This window comes from Malurus melanocephalus, unplaced genomic scaffold, assembly GCF_030028575.1.
Source record: "Malurus melanocephalus ecotype Western Australia unplaced genomic scaffold, MMel_1.1 scaffold_66, whole genome shotgun sequence".
Lineage (NCBI taxonomy): Eukaryota > Metazoa > Chordata > Aves > Passeriformes > Maluridae > Malurus > Malurus melanocephalus.
This window is the reverse complement of record NW_026623298.1, coordinates 1877093-1893530: the sequence shown is the minus strand read 5'-3', so window position 1 is coordinate 1893530 and position 16438 is coordinate 1877093. Positions and strand designations below refer to the sequence as shown.

Sequence of the window (16438 nt, the reverse complement as noted above, 5' to 3'; positions counted from 1 at the left end):
CCAAAATAAGTAGTGAAACCCACATATTGTACTTAAAATATACCAAGAACAATGCTCTATTACATTAGAAACAAATGTGGACAAGTATGACAGAAAAATTTAGATACCATATGCTTCATCCTGAGAGTCTTCTGACTCATTAGTGAAATGCTGCTGTAAGTATGGCTCATCCACTAAAGATTCGAATGGCTTCACACACGAGAAAGTTAAGAAATTAAGAAATGCTATCTCCTAGTACTGCACCAAATATTGATTCATCATACTTCACTAAAAAGCTTCACTAGTTACTCCACTAGAAGAACATGGCTCCGTATTATATTTTTCTCCACTATTTTTAAAACACAGACTAGAAGCTTGATTTGCAATTATTAGTAAAATTTTCAAAACACACCAATTGTTTTTAAGCAGTATTGTAGAAGAAAAGGTGGGGTTTTTATCTGGATGGAAGAAACATACCATAGCTAAACGAAAAAACATGCATCTCTAGAAATCAGGGAGATGTTAAAGCATTATGGATTTTCAAATCCATTAATGGAAAGTACTATTAAGAATACTATCAAAGATACTAATACTGAAATTACTATTTTCAATATCATAATATAACATTTGGAATCATGTCTGATACTCAGTACTATTTAGTTTGACCACATCTGGACTAAGCCTTATGCTCATGATAGAGGGAATTCTTCAGGCTCCAGCAGAGTCATCAAAACTCATAATTTCTGTCTTGAGTTGCAACAGAATGAGCCCCCAGTAACAAAAAAAAGGTCGTKCTCATTCTACTCAATTTGCCATGGATTAGACCCAGCTCAAAGGTGTGAACAGCATACCTCAGTTCAGTTTTAGGAAAGGAAGGGAGTTCAAGATTGCAGGGCTCTTCCTGTACTGTTATTAGAAAGCCATATCCAAACCAAACCCCAGCCACATAGATTTGAATGAATGGCAGCACCCTCTAAACTGCACACATAGACCTGTAACAGCCAGAACAACTCACACTACTCAGTTTTTGGCATGTAACTTTGCCAGCAGCTCTTCTTCCACAGTCTCAGGACAAAAGGGCTTCCCAAGAGTGCAAACCAGGGTGCCTATTGTGGGCTTCTGCTCCAATTTAGCTACAGAAAAGCCCACAGAGACTAGCCAGAATTTCAGGTGACAGAAGTTGTATGCCACCAGTTGTCTTTCTCTGCCCAGCTCCTCAAAGACTACAGGAATTAATAATAATTTCTTTATAGTCTAAATCCTACAGAGGATTTAGTTTTCACAGTATAAGATATATACTGGTTTTATGTTTTTCATAGGTTTCCCTAAAGGTAAAAGACTTTTCTTTCCTGCTAGTCCCCAGTTAAAAACAAAACCCACCAAATAATCATTCTGCATATGTACTTAGTTATCTCTAACTGAACCCCATCGGCTGTTATTAAAATAGATAAACACTATCTCAGTCACTGGGAAAAAAAAAAACAAAAACAAAAACTTGGAAGGATGTGAGTCAAATTTACTTTGTCCCACATGACTGTGTTTGATCAGAGACATCCACTCCTATACCAACACAGTATCAAAAAATATTTCAAAGGGAAAGTGAAAGAGAAAGAACTGAAACAATAAAGATTATATGGCACTAGGGAAGTTGGCAGAACAACGTCAAGATTAATGACTTTAAAGCTTTCTGTTTACCTAATTTTTAGTGTGAAGGTTGTAAACTGTAAAAAATTAGTACTATCCTTCATTATATGTAGTAAATGAGTCTCACTGAAATATGTTAGAAGCTTACCTCTTACTTAGCTTTTTGAGAACATTTATAAAAATTAACTTTCCTATCAAGTAGGTTTTTTTAGCAATTTTTTTTAGGAATAGCATTTGTAGAATATAGAGTCATTTGTAAGTAGTAAAAAGGATAAATGCTGGGTATCATCTCAAGAAACTCACACAGCTTGTTAGGAAGACAAAACAATCAGAGAAAACATTCATGGATGCTTTTTCCAGGCTCAAGAGAGAGGAAAATGTGACTAGAATGGTTGGTTTGGATTTGGCAAGCCTAAATCCCTTTTGCCCAATCTGGTTATCTTCAATGATGAATTGACTAAATCTCTGTTGATGAGGGGAGGGGTGGATACAATCTACCCTGTCTTTAATAAGACCATTCACATGATCTTCCACAGTATCCTGGTATCAAAACTGGGATGGAATTGTCCACAGGGCGGAACGACCAGATGGGAAAAAAAACTGTTTGGGCTGTCAGGCTCTATGGGAAGTGGTTAATGGTTCTTACTCAGCCTGCAGGCWGCTTATAAGTGGATCTCATCAGGGATATATCCCAGGACCTGCCCTCTCTGATGTGTTCACCCATAAGCAGGAGAAGGAGATAAAACACGCCCTCATCAAGTTTTCCAACCTTATCAGAGGAAGAGGGTGGTGAGTACACTGGAGGGCAGGGCTGCTGCTGAGAGCAGGAACCTGACATTCAAGAAGGCCAAAAGCAGAGTCCTGTTCCTGAGAAGGGCTAACCCCAGTGATGGTACAGGCTGGGCACTGATGGAATCGAGAGCAAGGCTGGGGGGCCCTGGCAGTGCTGGAGAAAACTAACACGACTGTAGGAACACTAACATGACCAAGAGATCAAGACAAGTGGCTATTCCATTCACCCAGTACTTGTTATACCATGTTGACAATATTGTGCCCTATTCTGGTGTTCCTCTGTAAGAGAGACATCAATAAACTGGGGAAAGTTAAACGGTAAGGTACTGGGATGGTCAGGGCTGAAGCAACTGCCCTGTGGGAAAAGACTAAGGAGTAAGGGCTTTTTCTGCCTGGAGAAGAGAGGCTGCAGGAGCACCTAACAGGAGCACCTCTGCCCTGTACATACCAGGAGGTCACAGAGAAGTGGAAGCCTGCTCTTTATTGAAATTTATGGCAGGAARACACAGAACAGTGGTTATAAACTGGGACAAAGGTCAGTTTGACTGAGTATGAGAGGAAAATTTACTCTGAGAGGATAAGGCCCAGAAAGACTGCACAGTTTCCATCCTCAGAGGGTCTCAAACCTGTATGGGTAAAAGCCCTAGGCCACTCAGCCTGAATTCAGTGCTGACATTTTTTTATCAGTGTTTTGCTCTAGGTGCTCTTCCAGGGTTTCTTCCAACCTGAATTATCCTATGACTTATCCTCAAAAATAGTAAATACAACATTCCCATGTGCGTAGTTGAAAGCATATATTACTCTTTCAGTGGGTCATCCACCTCTTTCATCCTTCACTTTTTCAAAGGGAGCAACAGCTATTAAATGAGRATACAAGATAAGCCAGTTGCTGGAAAAAAAAAATAAGTTGAACATAGGCTGTACACAAGAACACTGAATTACAGTCAATTCTCAGTTCAATCGATTCTTTGTGCTCTCGTGAGAATGGAAAGCAACCATAACCAAGACAACAGCCACAGGGCCTTCACCTTCTCCCTGGGGAYAGAGCCCATGTGGACCTTTGTGAATGACCAGCATTTACCACCCTCAGATTTCTCCTTGTCAGCTGGCAGTGCAAACAGACAGACCCCAGCCTCCAAGGAAGGAAAATAAACCAGAAGTGTAGCAGCAGGGAAAGCAAAGGGAAAGTTATTCTTCAGGCAAAGTGAGTATCAGCAGAATGGATCAGGTTGGAAGGAACCATAGCAGTTCATCTGGTCCRTCCTCCCTGCTCAAGCAGGGTTATTCTAGAGCAAATCTAATTATAAAAATACACAGATGTAAGTTAAGAAAGGCCCCTTCACTTCTTGAATTTGAAAAGAAAAAAAAAAATCAAGGCTGCTCATAAAGTGCTGTTAAATGGTATTTTTTCCACTCTGGAAAGCGTAATAAAGGGCTAACTACATTAAAGGTTTCCAGTTATTTCTCCTTTCTCAGGATGATCTTGTGTTAGGGTACAATTCAATATTCCCCAAATATTACTGGCARTGGGAAAGACCATTGTTTAGAAAACAAGCATTATATGTGACTTGCTTAGGTTTTTGTTGCTTTGTTGCCCTTTTCTTTTTAAAGAAAACTGAACTTATTCTCTGCAGACTATTAAAGGTTAGAAACAAACTTTATATATGTGTCATCTCAAGACAAAAAGTTTTCTTTCCCTCAGCATTAAAACAACTAAAAAAACTTGCACTGAAAATCAATTTAAAAGCTTTAGAAGCTGCAACTGCTTAAAAAGATGATTTGTCTCCAAAATTCAGCATGATTAAGAAAGAAGAAATGGAAAAAACAATATTAACACCTAAATTTCCTCTGCATGTGCTTACAAACTATGTGAAGTGAAATATTTTAAACTTAGCTGAAAGAAACAATCTGGATATTAKAAGTCTATAAATACTGTTCTGTAAGCCTGTAAATACTGTTCTGTAAGAGGCTTGGTGAACAAATAATCATTATACCTTYCTCGACTAGGAAAATGCATTTTGGTATTTCTGAATTCAACCTGTTTCAAGAGATGAGGATTCACAGAAATACATTAGCAAACTAAATACTGGTTTTTCAGTTCTACACCTGATGTTTTAAAATGTATGCAGCATTCTTAGCAGCATGCTAAGCAAACCTTCATTTAGAAGCCTCTGGAAACTAAACATAAGAACAAAAATTTGTGCATATAGACAAATTTACCTTCTTCCACAGTCTGTACAATGGCTCCTGAGGAACTCCAATTGGTTGTGAACCCAAAGCTGCGACTGTGGCCAGGTCTCTGGTTTATACTGATTCTCATTTCACTGTACTGTTCCTGAAAAATAAAACATGACACTACAGTATCTGGTATCACAGGAATCTAAATGAGGGAAAGTTTATCCTCTAAACAAGTGAGGCTGCTCACATTGTGCACTTTAATCATCTATTATTAGCATCACAGACAAAGGAAACAGTATTGAAGTCAGTTAACTAACTCATTTGCTTTTTATTCAAATAGATGTGTTTTCAGTTTACATTTCTATTTTCCCTACATGTCAATTTCCCTCTGCATTTCTATTATTTTAAATGTTTCATAACACAGTGCTAAAAAATTTAAGAACTTGGAGGAAATTAAACACCTAAATGATTCTTCGGGGTTTGTTTTGTGAATTTGTGCCGTGTACTGCCTCTTGAGAGAGCATTAGAGATGTGATAAAGCTAGAAAACTATAATCAATCTTATTTTTTTCCTCACACATCCTACCATGAGCATCATCAGTTTCCTTTACACTCAATGCTGCAACTAGGTTTAGGTGGGTGCACAATCATCTTTTTGATTTTGTGTGAAATAGAACCAGCTTGCTATGGATTTTGGAATGGAGACCKTAGATAATAAAACTAATCCCAAAATCAGCTAAATCCAGATCTTTGACTTTAATGGACTTTCATGATGCTTTGAGAATCTGAATCAAAATCTAACATTACCATTTTGAACAACCAGAATATCTGAATGGGAAAACAGTTTGTARCACTTGCTTTCAATCCCACGCTACATTATGAGCATGTGCTGCATACATTAACATTTTAATGTGAACTCTTTAAAAACAATTAAAATACCCAAATGCATGCTGTGCACTTCATTAGCATGACATTGACATGGATATAAAAGGAAAAGAAAATTACAGATTTTTCTCTTAAACAATGCTAAAATAGATATATTCCAGAAAAATGTGCACGGAAGAGACCCTGCAAATTTTTACATGTGTTAAATGTACACCTACGTTTTAGCTCCCTAGTGAACCAGCCTTCCTGATGAGTGGGATTCATTCTCCCTAAGTTAAARTACTTAAAAGTCTGGAAACTTATGCCAATTCCTCCAAGCTCCTGTGCTGGTAAGATGCAACAGGAAGCTACGGCAAGCACTGCACAAGCAGATGCAGCCAGCCAGAGTCTCCGGAGGTGCTGCCAGAAGTGGCTTCAGCAGTACCTGAGCACTGGATACAGAAAGAAACAACTTTGCACGACATCATTCCAAGGTATCGTCTCATGTTACAGGAATGTTTCTGGGAAAACACTCCCTRTTCCAGCCCAGGGTAGAAATTAAGTCTTTTCTTCATAACACAGCTACTGGCCTGCAAATCCTCCCATGCAATCCAAGTCCGTAGGTGAGTATATTAAAAGTAAATCTACTAAACAGATTAGTACATGGGGCTAGAGAAGATAGAAACCTTTGGAGTTGGAGTGTGTTCCTGGAAATTATTGGTGGTCTTAATTTTTTTTTCCACCATCACAGCATGACTCTTCAAACCTATCCCTTTTCAGAGGAGTAATGCGACTTTGTACACTGAACTTTGTAATTTTTATAGATCATCTCTAAAACAGTGCTTCACAGATGTGGCATTATTGTCCTGATGACTGGTGAACTATACACCAATCTTTCTAGCACAAATGGAAACACATCAAATGGAACTTGCATTCCTTAACTTACAGCTTACTAAGTTGTAACAAAACCAAGTTTTTTAACTTTAAAAAAAAAATTAATAACCCTTCACACATTACTCACTTCTAGGAGGAACAATTTATAATCTCAAAACTAATGACAGGAAAAAATATAGGGACCTAGTACATGCTATTCTCATTTGCCTTGCTTAACAGTTACTAAGAACTCATCTCTTATCTATCAGTTTTCACTGATTAAAACAGAAATTCYTCTGCCCATTTTTGCTACAGCACAGAAAAAAAAAGAAGCATTATCTCCTTCCTTATACAGCAAYAACACTTTCAAACAATTATGATCAATTCATTACAATGGCCAAGAGGTATCAGGGGTATTAAACTGCAGTGTGTTTCTTTTCCACAAGTGATTAGGAASAAGAATGTCTGGAAGTGAATGAATTTCTAGAAAGATGGTTAAAAAAAGTCATTTCCTAAATCAGCATCCGAAGTCTTACGACCTTCACCCAAGCAATTGGCACAATTAAGTTTTACAGCAGCATCAGGAATGCAAATCTGTCAAGAGTTATGAACTGCATCTGTCAAGAGTTATGAACAGAAAGGTAGCAAATATTAAAGCTATTGTTGGTGAAACATGCAATCAACTGGAGGAAACAGCACTTAAGATAGATATTTCAAAAAAAAATGCTGAAAGACCCAACCCCTGGATAAGCACATGTACAAAGAGAAGGTGATTTACTTCAAAATTAATGTAAATATTAAGTAGATTCAAGTAAGCAGCTTTAAAAAAAAAAAAAAGCTCAAGACACAACAGATGGAAAAARGAATAGTATGATACTGATGCTTATGACCAGCCTTTGAAAAGCTGATCTTCATTTTCCACCACCAGTTTAAAAGTGCAAATGAATGCTACAGCAGCTCAGATAATTCATCTGTCATACCTGATTGTATGCACAATGTGCTAATTTGGAGAATAACAAAAAACTTTGCAAGCATTAAATGATACGCAGAATAACTGTTTTGAAGTAAAATGATAAATAAAACTAAGCACATGACATTAAAAGGGTAGAAAAAAAAATTCAGCAAGAGAGTAATTTTTTCCCCAAATATTCTCTTTCCCTTAAATTAAATGAAAGGAAATAGCAAGTCTCTAAGCTGTCCTTTTAGTACCAGCAAAATACTTGCATTAGACACAATTTTACTTATCTTTTATTCTGCTGTGGCATTCAGTCACACCAAGTAATCACATTATTTCCACACTTACCATGGATTTCGAATCCTTAGGCTCTGTCGGACTCACAGGTTCTGCAGAAGATACAAGTGAAATAAGAGTCAGGAGGTTTAGGAATACTGCTTCCAGCATCTTGGCCTTGGGACTTAAAAGGTAATGACAAACTAGGAGGAGGTGTTGCCTGAACRCCACCTTTTTCCTCCTCTTCCTCCTCACCTCTGCTTCTGAATGCACCAGTGGAGAGAGGGTGTGCAGAATCTGGTTGTGAAAAGGAAAGGCTGCTGAACAAAGTTTGAGTTCTTTTTGCTTTTTCTACTTCTCCGTTGTATTTCTGAGCATCATCCATCTAGGACAAAAATGGCAGTTTGTTAAATATGTGCTTTAAAAAATAAATCCTTAAGTCTTTCAGTCTTTCAGTGATCTTTATATTTAACAAAACCAYCTCTCCCTTTGAGGCAAATTCTGGTTCCTGTACCCATTGCTAATTATCTACTTAGARAAACATATTTTTTTCTCTTGAAATGCYTGCAGAACAAGTAGTCCAGACTTTYAAAGATAAATTTGTTGAAGTCATMTGCTTAGAATTATTTGCATTSTCACCACTTTTTAAATGGTGACAAATAAGGATTTTGGAGAAAACTATGGAAGTCAACAYAGTAATGGGGTGAGGGAGAATCAATTTCATTGTTTCAGTGCTTTGTAGGGTAGAAAAATTTTAGGCTAGCATAAAATTTTAATTTCAACAAAGTCAGCAGTGCAGAGGAAATTTATMATCTGAAAAATTTATCTTTAACACTTAATTATGTTAACCTGACTCCAGATAATTACATCCAATGACATTTTTTTTTTTATAAGGCACACTAAGGAGACTTACTACAAGTAATAAAAARAATATTTTACCAAATATAATTACCTGCTTTATTTCCAGGAGTGTGTTTAAGCACAGAAACACAARTAAACATCTAAAGCCATGACAGAACTGCCTGCTCTATTAACACAGCCTTTATCACACAGGAGACACTTTTAAAAAAAAACCAGAACATTAAAACTCTACTCCTCCCCCTGCTATTCAAGACCCCACGTCTACAAACTTCAGGAATGCAGCGGAATTTTACCGTGAACGACCGTGGAAGTGACGAGATTCCTCTTGAGTGGACACCAAAAGGTCTTGGTGTAACCACAGATGTTAACCTGGCGGTATCAGTTTTCTGGTAAGTTCTCGGGAGAGAAGCTGAAACCCGAGCTGACCCAGTTTGAGTATTCACTGAGTAGCGAATGGACAAAAGAGCCGGGCGCTGCTCCTGCTGCTCCGCCAGGCTGTCCGGCAGCGCAGGAGCTTCTCGAGCAGCCGAGCTCTCGGGCAGGTTCTCCTTGGGTGCTTGTGTGGTGTACACACTTTTGCTGTCCTCAGTGCCGTAGGAAGTATCTTCTTCCAAACGATAATCTTTGGCTGCTGACCAATCTTTGGCTGCACCTGTGGAAGGTGCTTTTTCTTCACTGAACACATCATCATTCAGTGAATATGACCAACTGTGCTCCTGTTTCGGCTGCTCATCGGAGTCTTGATCTCTCTCYTCCCTGCGGGAACAGAGCCTGTTAAAATACCAAAGCGACCTAACAACCAGGCAGGCCTAAAGTCTTTGACAAGTGAATTTCTAAGGCAGACCACAAGCCAAATAATACCTCTCCAGTAAATGAAAACTAATAGCATCACTTAAATGTATGAGTATTTTAACATTTTTTTAAAATGTACCTTCTGCCACCTCCTCCCCAGTTCAGCACTCTCATAATGCTCAGGCATACTACTATCAATTATCAGGCTCCCACCATGACAGAAGCCTTTGCCAAGAAAATTACATATTCAAGATACAGCTCTTCAGAAATTCAGGTAAATTCAGATTTTATTTATGGAAGAACAGGAATAAGGTAGTCCCATCATACTGCCTGAACTGTGTAACTCTSCTCAATATTTCTGCTCTATGAAAATGCTATGTTGAATTTTAGATAACTAAATAAGATGGTGCCCTGAAGTTCAGCTAATTTTTTTTTTTTTTGTGATTCATTCCTTTGTCAAAAAGGAACAACCACTACAGGGATAATCATAAACACACAATTTTTAAGATTCTTATTGATACTGCATGTTCAATATAATTAGCATCATACTTCTATTAAAGCAATTTTTGTCCTCACAAATTAAGCAAAAAATAAAGAAATCCAGTTAAACACTATTGTTTTACCTAATGTAAGTCAAATTCAAATAATTGACTTCTCAGTACTATTATTTATGGATAGCAAAGTAAAATATTTATAGASCAAAACTGTTCAACAGTCTGTGCAAACAGTGCATTAGAAAACCATATTCAGCCCTTCAGTTGCCTAGATTTCTACATTTTATTTTGCAACTAAAATTGTTAAGACCTCTGCAGAATCAATTGCAACTTGCTGGTAAGAGCTGCTCAAGAATTCAAAGGAATAAAAACGCTCAGATTTATGTTCTTCAACATAATAGTCCCATTAGGATCATTACCTCTCCCGCTGCATTTCTTTCAGTGACTTGGTATTCCTTTCAGATGCTTCAGAGGCTCTCCTTTCAATTTCTTCTCTCTCTTCCTTTTTCTTTTGCAATTCTGAAGTGTAACTCTTTCTACGACTCTTCCATTTTGCTAGATCCTATTAGAATAACATGAATCGATACCATCAGATTTTCTCAAGRCCTCATAGACTTACAGAGGCATCCCATTACATGCTACTTATTGCCCTGATTTTATTTGCATGTCTGCATCACAGCCACATTTTCACGTTACCTCTCCCCTAAATAATAAAGGGGTTTTCATATTCCACTTAGGGTTGCAGGCTCACTGCCTTCTTAAGCTAACAATTGTAATTATTGGACTATATGTCATTTTACCCTTTTTTCTCCTCTTCTTAACATTTCAATTTTATTCTAGAATACTTTAGCCAATGACAAATAATTGAAAACTAATGCAAAAGCTGTCTGTATTTCTTTGTTGAGGGCTTTAGTGTTGAGGATACAATTATTTCTCCAAATCACTACTATGTTAGACWGATACACTAGCTTAAGAATAAATATGCCTTAAATTCTAAATTGAAAACATRTTTCTGTATTTTCTGCATTTCTGTAAAACCGCAATGTGAACTGGCAATATTGTCCCTGAAATACCAGAGCTGAGTTAAGGGAAGTACTGAATATTAGAACTGAGATAGTTGAGATGCGTTAAACAAACAACCATGAACTTCTTGTTTGGTGCTTTGTTTTTAATTTCAGCTTCTTGTTGATACTCATTGTCACGCAGAGATTTTAAYAAATTGAAATTTTAATAAATTGATACACTTATGACACTGTGCAAAGCTACCATACAGTTTACAAACTGGATTTAAGACAGAATTATTAGGAGATAGGAGSCTCAAGAATCTGCACAAGGAAGTATTGTTTCTTCCTCTTTCTCCCAGAGGATCAAATACTCAGACATTCCAATCATTTCACAAAAAAAAAAATTCAAAAATTTCAGATAATACATGAAACCATGCCCTAACTTTTCTTTATGTCCACAGAAATCAAGCCTGAAAGCTTTATTACAATACATAGAAGTCTTRTCCTGAAGCATTAATCAGAAACTAAATGATATTAAAAATAATTTCAGTTCTTCATTAAAAAGACATCCACAAAAACTCTAGTAGCTGCATGAGAAAGATCATTTTAGAATTGCTGCACACATGCCAAAGCTTRTTTACTAGGGACAGTGAAGGCAGGTGACACCCAGCCCTTCAAGCAGGACACACAAGGAGAGGCAAAAAGGAGTCCTTACTTCTTGCCACTTTAGATCTTGTTCTTGTAACTGTTCTTTTATCCTTTGCAGCTCTTCATAACGGGTTTTGCGCAATGCCTGCAGCTCCTCAGCACTGACATCATTCAAAGACTTACTCCTAGAAGAGGAAAAGAGAGCTCAGCTTTGTAATGTCCTAACTCTCATTTACACAAGTGAAACCTTCTGAGAGAGACAGAGATTTATATTAGTACAACTGAATGTTCATGAGTGTTATTTTGAATGGAGCGGGAAACACAGGGCAGCTGAATGAGCAAGGCTGGGATGTGCTCTAGTGACAGCACTCAAGTCATTAGTTGGATATTTGAGCAAATAAAATCAGGTTAAGGGAACAAGCAGCTCTGTACATCTCCACACTGATCATTCACATTGAGCTTCTCATAGTCCACTGCTACTTCTGCTTAAGCTTGTTATTCTCTTTATTGATCTCATTGCTTTCTTTGACCCAAAAGGCATCCCCTATGCCCAAATCCAAATTYCCATCCTTTGACTTCTGTCCTGTAGCAGCCCCAGTATCATCTCCAGTTCTTTCCTTCCTTAGGCTAATCAAAAAGTTAAATCAGTTATTGATGCATGTTTCCAAAATATTAAGAGTCACTTGCTGCTAAATGCTCAGTTCATGGATGTCCCAGGCCCCACCTGCCTTTGCTGGTCCTCCCGAAGCCTCCATGACAGTTTCCATCCAAGCTGGGATGGCCAACACAGCCATCTTCCTGTTAACTTCTTCAACATGGCTACAGTTCCCCCATGAACTCCTACTCACTAGTTCCTTTTAACCTAAATTCCTCAAAGTTAACCTTTTATGCTTCCCCCCACCCCACGCTATTTTTCCCTTCCCTATTCTTTCACATGACATTGATAAATATAACAGGACATTTGGTTTWGATAAAGGACAAGATTCCTGATGAGATTTGACCACAAGCCTCTGAGACAGCAAGCAAAATGCAGATGTTTCATCATAAGGTTAAATGCTGTAATATAAAAGGAAAGTGCGGTTTATGGGATTTGGGGTTTTTTTTTGGTTTGTTTGTATTCAAAAACACCTTTATTTTCATTTCTCCAAAGTATGACTGACAGAGGGGTATAATTAAATTCTAACAAGACTAGAAAATGTGGCACTTCTCTGATATGTTGGAAAATCAGRTTAAAACCAAAACTGATTCAGCACAGAGCCATGTTCTAATCTGTTGCATTCCAAGAGATCTCTGAACTAACAAACCAGACTCTCACTTCCTCCCAAGAGGCGAAATTCACTTTCATTGGTACAGACTTTGGCCTCTGGCCTCTAGAAATAAAGGCTTGGGCATTAACATGTTGTATCTGTTTGCTTGTCTTATTTTCTGAATGAGAAGAGTGCCAAATTTAGCAAAAATCGCCTGGTTGCTATTGTAGAAACTCTTTTGTTGTGCAATTCTTTTCCTCATTTTTTATGCTTAAGTTATATCACATGTAGAACTGTTTTGGGGTAACCCAACTCTCCATAAGGGTTGCATCAAATTTGTTCCAGACAAGTTCAAGAAAATGTATGTAACTACAGTTTCAACTTCTTTCTCAAGTTACTATATCTGCCTGCAACAAAACAGGAAAACCTAGACCTAAATAAAATATAACTTAAGTAAACAAGTTCATATGTTCATATAATGGAACAGAATCTTAGCTTTAATTTCAGTCTAAACTGAAAAACCTAACTAGTGACTTGAGTCTTCTGAGTCTCACTTTCCTAGCATCTAACTTCCAGTGAAACATTTCTTGCTTCTTCTAGAAGTGTTTAGTCATTTACAAGGTTTGCCTCAGGGTGAAAATAGAGAAGTAAATAAAYTAATACATTTACATTAAATAAAATCATTAGAACACCATGCATTCCCAAATACTTCACATGCCATCACACAGTAAATAGAAAAATCATTTCTCTTTGAGTCACAGTTCATCATAAACAACATCTAAGTTCCCATGATACAAACCATTAAGTTTAACACTGAGCATTCAATAACCTGGAGGATATAACATATCCAATCACTAATCCCATGATAAATACCACTGCTGTTAATTATTTTCAGATTCTAGCTGTACAGCCTTCAAAATAAAATATTTGTTAATATTCCTTTAAACTTCTGAATGTTTTAAAGCCTWATTTAAATACAGAACAACAAATTCTTCACCTCAGCAGGAATAAAATATTAAAGCTGATTTTCAAAGTGCCTGATAACCATAACTTGAATAAACCAGATRGCAGAGAACTTTTGCCATATACATAGCTTTTATCCCTTACATTCATTACATAAATTGCAAAGAACAGAACAAAGCATCATGCATGAGTTGTTTTCAGCATGAGTTTTCAGCTACTGTGCATGCATAAAGATGAAAAGAGGCAAAAAAGAAAGTATTATGATCTTTCAAGCTTTTATAAAACTTACCCTTGCTCATCAGAAAGCTTTTGAAACAGTCTGAGAAATCAGAAACCAAGAAAGAAGAGATTCAGTGTCTTGATATTGGTAACAACATTAACACGATTAGTAGACCAGCACTCTCACTAAGTGATGGGGAAAATGAAAGCTTGGGAACCAGCCAGCATGGAATAGCACATCGGGAATTGGACACTAGTCAAAAAACACACCAGGACTTGCATGATGTGCAAAGTTGGGCAGAACTGACAGAACAAGGCTGCCTGCAAGTTTCCAACACTTCTCATTTAGAAATACTGGACAACTAGAGCCTTGTATTAATTCTGCACTCCTTATTCCAGTGCTGCTGAASAGCATCATGCACAAGAGAGACTCATTTTCAAGAAATTAAAATTAATGCCAACTTGAGTCCAACAAGAAGTGTGGCTTACAGAGGTTGCTTTCCTGTTACTTCAACCATTTCTGATACTAAATTAAAATAATACTTGATGTGTAAAAAAATAAAAAACCCTACCTAGAAGTTTAACACATTACACCTTGAACACAACTAATCCAGGGAAATTCAAGAGAWTTTTTTATATTCTTGAATTATGAGTATTTTATAATATAGCTATTTCATTCTATTGAATAAATTTTGAAAACATGCAATATTTTCAAGCACTTCAGAAATATTTCTCAGTGAAGCTCGAACTTTGTTAACATTATTAAGCGTAAAAACTAAATGCAGCAACATCAAAATATCAACTGGAACACAGAAGTGTCTTAGTCACAATGAAATGATGCACAGAACTGCAACTTGCAATGCCGTATTTTCAGAGCTAAGGAAACATTTGAAACCCCACTCTCCCCCAGTAAACACAAAATTCAAAGGAGAGATAGGAAATACTYAAGAAACAGTATTCAGTCAGACAAGTGACATTTTGAGGATACCAGGAAAGAATTAGGGGAAAGTATGAATCAAGAMTGTATGAAAGGGGGATAGTATTGGCAGAATAAAATACGCCATGGTGAAATTTMGTTATTACACAGACACACAACTTGCATGCACCATGACTTTGGGCAGGCAAAACATCTTTTTCCACCTCATCTGATCATCAGAMCTGTGGCAGAACAGTTTACAAGCATTTTTAAACTTAGGTGCAAGCAAGAATATTTGAATGCCCATTTCCAGAATTTGTCTTTAAAGYATTCATGTGTTTCAAAAACATTTTTACCTATTATCTTGCAGAATAAAAGAAAATATTTTTAGCCTCCACAGTCTTTTGAATAATCACTATTCCTGTTCAACCATGGAAAGAAACTTATGCAGAACTTTGAGATTGAAGGAATGGTTATTTTTCTCCAAAGTGGCAGCCTAAAACTTGAAAACGTTATAATTTTTTGTTGAAAATATGGTATTGCAGTCATGAGCTTCTATTCAAAGCAAATAAAAAGCTTGTTCAAGGACAACACGAACAAATAGCAGATTGACACTCTACGAATGGTTCAGCACAGGATGATGCTTTTCTGAATGGAAAGGGTTCAAGAGCACTCAATCTGTGCAGGACACAACCTGACCTCTCCACCATCTGCCGTTTCTTGTGTCTAACTTTGCTGGCCTCCCTGATTGCTTCCCACTTCTTCCAGTCTTCTTCACTGCAGGGACCTGGGATAAAATTTACTGGCTGGACGTTGCTTCCCACTTTCCAAGATTCAATCTTGCGGGTCAGCATATCRTCCTTCTTATGGTGTAAAGATGGTGACAGCACTCTGCCGTTGCTCTTCCTTTCCTCTGGTGTCGTGTTCTTTTCAAGTAAGCATAGAAATTTGGACCGGATCTCTTCTGGAAGACTCCASGGATCCGGAAACAGTGCTGGGTGATACTTGTCAGGAGCACCTGATAAAGGAACCTCTTTYTTCTGAAAGAGGACTTTACGAAAAATCATGTCATCCTTTTCCAAATCTGGAATCACAGTTTGGCCCTCTCGGGGTTGCAGAATTATCTCACCCTCTAGAGGAGGCTCCTGCTCAGAGAATTTTTTAAAATATCGTGGGTCTTGAAGAACAACTTGATTCACATGGAAAGCCCCAGTTTTCCGAACGAACAAGTCATCRTTTTCCAAATCTGGATATAGATATCCATTTTCCTCATCTCCTTGYTTGCATCCTGGTATAAAGGAAACATTCTTTCTACATTTTATGAGCCTAGGGCCAGAAGTAGGATCAATTCTGGTCTCCATTTCAGAAGACATGTAGTCAGTGTATTTTTGCAGGGCCTGAAGTAAYGAAAACTGACTGAAGCATATAAAACAAAAGGAGGGAAGTAAAAATATCATTAACTAGCAAGAGACAAGCAGATCACAACGTATTGCAATATACATTTGGTTTAGACTTGCAGTATCCCGAGCAGAATGACGACACCACTTGGCATTCACCACCGACCACAGCGCAGCACACGCCAACCAATGCAAAGGTATCCCGGCATCCTAACCTGCTCGGAAACACCACACTTACATGCTCACACACAAAGCCAGGAACACTAATCACTTCCATATTTATGTGTTTCCAAAGGCCAGCAACTTATGGCTACATTAAAAGAGAAAAAAAAAAAAA

General features: G+C 37.5%; 1 protein-coding gene across 5 annotated transcripts in view; it reads right to left on the bottom strand.

Moving 5' to 3' along the window:
- The window catches only part of LMO7 (LIM domain 7), a 129928-nt gene that overhangs the window by 23872 nt on the left and 89618 nt on the right, over positions 1-16438 (bottom strand). For 4 of the 5 annotated variants that reach the window (XM_057366482.1, XM_057366481.1, XM_057366484.1 and 1 more), the window contains exons 9-15: positions 13859-13888; positions 11427-11544; positions 10127-10269; positions 8715-9177; positions 7816-7945; positions 7633-7673; positions 4636-4750 (exon numbers count right to left, since the gene is read on the bottom strand). In XM_057366482.1, the coding sequence (XP_057222465.1) occupies positions 4636-4750; positions 7633-7673; positions 7816-7945; positions 8715-9177; positions 10127-10269; positions 11427-11544; positions 13859-13888 (1040 nt within the window). Of the gene's footprint in view, positions 1-4635; positions 4751-7632; positions 7674-7815; positions 7946-8714; positions 9178-10126; positions 10270-11426; positions 11545-13858; positions 13889-15403; positions 16121-16438 lie in introns of all 5 variants that reach the window. The other variant, XM_057366486.1, reaches the window with a different exon arrangement.